Here is a 6,000-nt window from a genome sequence, read left to right as displayed (position 1 = left end):
AAGCAAACAGCCTGGCTTCAAGGAAACTTATTAGGGAACACGGATTCTGAAGAGCTCAATGACTTAAGGCCGCCAGCACCTGCGCCGCAGCCGGCCTTCCGCGGCCTGCAGCTGCGGCTGCGGGAACAAGATGGCGTCAGCACGCAGGGTTTCGCCCACGCCCCCGCGACTCCGCAATGCGGCCTCCGGCTGAGGCCGCACCCCATTGGCCAATGGCAATGAGGTCATCGTGGGGGCGGTGGCCGGCGGCGGCGCGGAGGCGGGGCTTTGCGGACGCACGCACGTCGAGGTGCGGCTGCCAGGAGCTGCGGAGGCTGCGGGCTGGGTTTGCCGCGGCTGCCTTGGCGGCGGCCCCCCAACTGGAGGTGAGCGGGGGCTGTGGGTACAGCGCGGCCGAGAGCGGCTTTTGAGGGGCAAAGCAAGCCCTTCTAACGGCCCCCTCGGTTGTCAAAGGAATTAGCAGGGGCCTCAAGTCTCTTCAAGGAATTAGCAGGGGTTCACTCCTCTTCGGGTACCCCTCCTGTGGGCAGAGGAACAGGAGGTTCACTCTCTTTTGGAGGCCCCGAACCCTTCTCCCATTTACGTGGAAGGTGGAAAAACTGAAGGTTATTGGGAATGCAGAAGAATTGGGGGTCTTCTTAGAGGGACTCCCATTTGAGGGTTCTCCCCTTTATTCCCCACTCCAGGAGGTAGGTGTGCCTGGGCCCGGAGAATTCCTGCTTCTCACTGGATAGACAGGAAATGAGGCAGATGAACTTGAATACCTCGTTAAGGGAGGCGAGGGCTGGATGGCAGTTGTGAGGCAGGAGGGCTCGGGAGGTCTTTATTTGGACTCCTCTTGGGCAGGATTACTGTTTCTTCCTATTTTGCTTTGTGACCCTGCCAACACCCCCGGATCGCTATAGCCTTTTTATTTTTCGATTTGGCTCCAGTGGGACAGAGATGTTCTAGGGAGACTTGTAATCATTAAAGAGCAGAAACAGGGAGGCAACTCATTGGAGGTTGTCATTATCGGCAGCCTCTGAACTATGCTGATCTGGCATAATTTTATGTGCTTAGAGGTTGTGGAATCTATTCGTGTTGGGAGGTGGACAGCTGTTTTGGATGAGTCAGGTGTAGGCAGTCTCAGAGTCAAGTTACATAATCTCTTGAGAAATTCTTGCTTCTATCTAAATGTATTGTTTTGCTACCTTGACTGCCAAATGCACAACGGTTTTGTCATTCAGATTTCTCAAAATGTCTCCCAGGCTTCCGGAGAAATAGCTCTTCCTTTGATGCCTGTTTCGCTTATCATTAGGAATGCCCTCGTGATACCAGAAATAACGTGCATTTTGTTGAGTTTGGATACTGTACAGTCTGTGCCTTACAGTAGCCGACTGAGAATAAATAATTGCAGTTTCAGGACCACTGATAGCGCCAATTGTCTTTCCTACCCGGTAACGGTAAGACCGCCCCAGAAGGAATCTTTATTGGCTCATTCGTGAGAAGCTTTAACAGATGGAAGAACGTAGTTAATCTTGAAGGTGGGGATAAAAAAAAACAGAAAGCTGCAGAGGTTGAAAGCTTATTCTCTGACGATAAAATTGCTTTGTCATTTCATGTGTTCCCATCATGTTTGACTTGAAGTTGGACATGATGTGTAAGCTGTTTCTGTGTGTGTGTATGTAGAAGTTAACACTTACGTGTTTAGATTCTTTGGGGAGAAAATGGTGTTTTGTGAGGAGTTTGAAAAGGTAAATCCTTTAAGGTAGCTGTACCTTGAGGGCAGTGCTGGGACTTTGGCTGTTAGAAATTGGCAGTAGAGGATAGAAAACTAATCTCTACAGAGACATCCTTTTTGAGAGGGTAATTGAAGTCTCTTCTGATTGTTTCCTGACACAGGCAAAAACAAAAAAAGATCTCTGTGAATGTCACTGCCTTATAATACTGTGTCCAGGGTATTTAAAGAGCTGTTTCGGATTCGCAGTTCCTGTTTTTAATCTGAATACATTCTTATGTATTGAGATGTCCCACATTATTGTCATTTGATCCTGATGTTGACTGCAAAGGAAGTGACTGTTCATCAGGCATTCTTCACAAGAGGATTCAGTAATAGCCTTTGCAATTTCTTCTTTCTGTCTTTCTAAGCTAAGGATGTCAGCATGGAGTGGGAGAAATGAAATACAAAGTGGAAGAGGCCTCCTGGGGTGTTGTTTGCTTTCAGTCCTCTTGGTAGTTCCAAGTTCATGTAATTTTCTCTTTTTGCTTTAGGTTGCAGAGAAATCCCGGTACTCAGTTGACCGGTCCTTTCTGCCACCATGGGGGAGCTTTTCCGGAGTGAGGAGATGACACTGGCCCAGCTTTTTCTACAGTCAGAAGCTGCTTATTGTTGTGTCAGTGAATTAGGTGAACTTGGAAAGGTTCAGTTTCGTGATGTAAGTAGTTACGGCACCGCTTCTTGATTACCACTGAACTTTATTTTTCTTATTATGGCAAATTGCCTTGTGACAAATGTTTTGTTTTTTATTTGCAAAAATAACATTATAGTACTGGCTTACTACTAGAAGAGTGTACATTTCAAGTTGTCTTTGCACAGGTGAAAGTGATTTGTGCTAATCCTTCCACACTTTTACTGGCCTACCCTGTGGAGGATAATCTGAAACATTCTCAGCATAATTGCTTGAAATGCAGATGGAGGACAACCTCCATCCTCAGCCTTCAAAAGATCAAGGCTTGAACTTCACTTTTGGGCTCCTTAACACCCATATTTATTACAAAATCTGAAGCATCCAGTTACAGATATATAGTGCCTAAGGGTATACTGAATACTCACTGTTTTGAAGCATTATGCTAGGCACTTTGGAGGAGATAGCAAAAGAAAGTGGACAATCTAAGTGTTAAAAAAAAAAAGTATACTATGAGGCTTACAATCTGATCAGGAAGGCACAATCTACGGTGCTGAAAGAAAGGGGCAGTTAACAGTTCCCTGTTACGCAATCTCAAAGCTCCATGTAAGGTAAGGTAAGGTAAAGTCACTCAGTTGTGTCCGACTCTTTGCGACCCCAGGGGCTGTAGCCTACCAGGCTCCTCTGTCCATGGAATTTTCCAGGCAATAGTACTGGAGTGGATTGCCATTTCCTTCTCCAGGGGATCTTCCCAACCCAGGGATCAAACCTGGGTCTCCCACACTGTAGACGCTTAACCGTCTGAGCCACCAGGAAGTCTCTTGTTTATAGCATTCATCAGAGTCCTGATTTTCTGTTCATCGGTGTGAGTGACTGATTAAAGAATGTCTCTTGTGCAGTGATCTTAGCACCAGGAAGATAGAGACATTCACTTTATATCCTTAGTGCCCACATATAAGATAATCAATATTTGTTGGAATGAATGGATAGATGAAAGAGGAGTGGTCAGAAAGCAGTGGAATTAATCAGTTTTGACTTCCTGGAATTGGCAAGCTTTCTGGAAATTCTCAGTCTGAGCTGAAATTGCACAAATATAATCCAGTTACAAGGTCTCATTCCTTTTTTCTCTTTGAACCCTCTTATATTACCTCTTTTCAAATGTTCTCCTACCTAACTCAGCTAATGCATCAATATTCTTCCAGTGTTTTAGACTTGAAGGCTAAATCAAACCTAACTCATCCTCAATTTGCAATCCTTTATTTTGTCCTATGGTGTCTCCCTTCCTAACACCATTGTGTGCATTCAGTGTTCTTAACTTTTATGTCAGTCATAACAAAAATTAATAGGAATTAATAAAGTGAATATTTATTTTAGTTCCAGACCACTACAATAAAGTATCTCAATAAATCGAGTTACACAAATGTTTTGGTTTCCCAGTACATTTAAAAATTATGTTGGGAATTCCCTGATGATCTAGTGCTTGGGACTCCTCACTTTCACTGCTGAGGGCACAAGTTCAATCCTTGGTTGAAAGATTAAGATCCTGCAAGCTGAGTGGCGTGGCCAAAAGAAAAAGTTATATTTATACTGTAGACTGTAGACTACACTAAGTGTGCAATAGCATTATGTCTAAAAGGAAGTACACACATTAATTTAAAAATACTTTGTTGCTAGAAAATGCTAACCATCATCTGAGCCTTCAACAAAGTGGTAATCTTTTTGCATTCAGAAGATTACTGATCACCATAACAGATACAATAAGGAAATGTTTGAAATACTGGGAAAATTACCAAAATGTGACAGAGACAGAAAGTGAGCAAATGCAATTGAAAAATGGCACTGATCAACCAACTTCCTCGATGCAAGGATGCCACAGACCTACAATTCGTAAAACAATACAATATCTGCAAAGTGCAGTAGTGTGAAATACAGTAAAATGAGTTATGCCTGTAACTATTTCTATTATCTAATTAAGAGAACTACTCCACAAATAATTGAAAAATGCCAGTGTAGTTTTCTTCCATGCCATTCATTTCTCTCTCCTCCCCTACAAAGGTGACCTCTCCAGTGATCTTTGCTTTTGTCATTCCTTTGTGTTTTTCCCCCACTTTGGCTGTGTATGTATGTAGGTATGTATCACTAAATAATAATATGTGGTATAGTTTTGTATGTTTTAAAACTATGTACATGGTTTCATATTGTATATATCCTTTAGCAAGTAGTTTTAAAATTTAACATTGTGAGGGTTAACCATGTTGATACAGGTAGTATCAACCTGTGTAGGTTAAATTGCTGTATAGTTATTGTAAGAGTATACAGTTTAGCATTTTTTTCCTTCTGATGAACATTTTGGTTGATTGCAGTTGTTTGCTCTAGAGTGGTACAGTGAAGATTCATATATATATATATATATATGTATGTGATAGTTTCTTCTCTATATATTATGTATATATCATAATATGCATATGTGATAGTTTCTTCAGGGCAGTGGTTCTCAAACTTTTTGGTCTGAGGACCTCTTTACACTCTTAAAAAATTACTGAGGACCTTTGAGGGTTTTTATGTGAGTTACAGTTATTGATATTATTGTACTGAGAAATCTTTGAAGTATTTATTAACTCATTTAAAAATTATAATAAGCCCACCACATGTTACCATAATTTTTTTATGAAAAATAACTATTTTCCAAAATAAAAAAAAATAATTGAGAAGAAGGATATGGCTTTTACACTTTTGAAAATCTTTTAGTGTCTGAATTAGTAGAAGACAGCCTGATTCTTACTTGTTTCTGCAGTCTGCCGTGACATATCTTATGAGCCTCTGGGAAATTTCATTGCAGACTCATAAGAGGATGAGAATGAAAAGGGCAAATAATGTCTTAGTGTTACATGAAAATGGTATTGCTCTCATGGACCTGCTGCTGCTCTAGGGATTATAACCAGGAGGAGCATTGCTGATCATCGTGTGTCCCTGTTAGATGTAGTCAGAATCTATACTTCACAGTGAATGTACCTGTTCATGCTCCTGTCGCTGCCTGAAGAGTTCCTTTTGTTCCACAATTGTGCCAACACCTCTGTGCTCAGACAGAAAGAAATTTGCCCATGTGATGGTTATGAAGTGGTATCTTATTGTTTTAATTTGTGCCTTTTAGATTAGTATATTTAGTATCTTATTGTTTATTGAATATAATGAGTTTCATTTTCCATGAATGTCCATATTGTCTGCCTATTTTTCTGTTGAGTTTGCTTGCTCACTGACTTGTAGGATTTTTTTTTTAAGTTCTTTTTGTAGTCTGGAAGCTAATCTTTTTCTAAACTTTCTACTGGTAACTTCTTCTAGGCTGTGGCTTGTCTTTTCCCTCTTGATGGTATAGTTTGTCGTATATGTAAAGTTTATTTTTCTTTTTTTGTTATTAGTATTTTCTTTTTTTCCAACATTTTTATCTTGAAAAATTTCAAGCCTGAATACTCTGGTGTAGATTCATTAGTTGTTAATATTTTGCTGCAGTTGATACAGTCTTTCTTTTACTGCACTATCAGAGTGAGCTGTCTCCTTCAAACCCTTTTTCTTTCTTTCTTTTTATTTTACCTTCAGTAACGTGTTGATAAAGTATAAT

The 6,000-nt window shown here is 40.8% G+C and overlaps 1 protein-coding gene across 5 annotated transcripts in view; it reads left to right on the top strand.

Annotated features, from left to right (window-relative positions):
• Positions 1-241: 241 nt before the first annotated feature.
• Positions 242-6,000, top strand: part of ATP6V0A1 (ATPase H+ transporting V0 subunit a1) — a 52,992-nt gene continuing 47,233 nt past the window's right edge. For all 5 annotated transcript variants that reach the window (XM_040245248.1, XM_040245246.1, XM_040245250.1 and 2 more), the window contains exons 1-2: positions 242-365; positions 2,251-2,414. In XM_040245248.1, coding sequence (XP_040101182.1) covers positions 2,298-2,414 — 117 coding nt within the window. In that variant the 5' untranslated portion in view covers positions 242-365; positions 2,251-2,297. The remainder of the gene's footprint in view (positions 366-2,250; positions 2,415-6,000) is intronic.

This window comes from Oryx dammah, unplaced genomic scaffold (assembly GCF_014754425.2).
Source record: "Oryx dammah isolate SB20612 unplaced genomic scaffold, SCBI_Odam_1.1 HiC_scaffold_8, whole genome shotgun sequence".
Taxonomy (NCBI): domain Eukaryota; kingdom Metazoa; phylum Chordata; class Mammalia; order Artiodactyla; family Bovidae; genus Oryx; species Oryx dammah.
The sequence above is the reverse complement of the archived record's forward strand: the minus strand, read 5'-3'. Positions and strand labels throughout refer to the sequence as shown.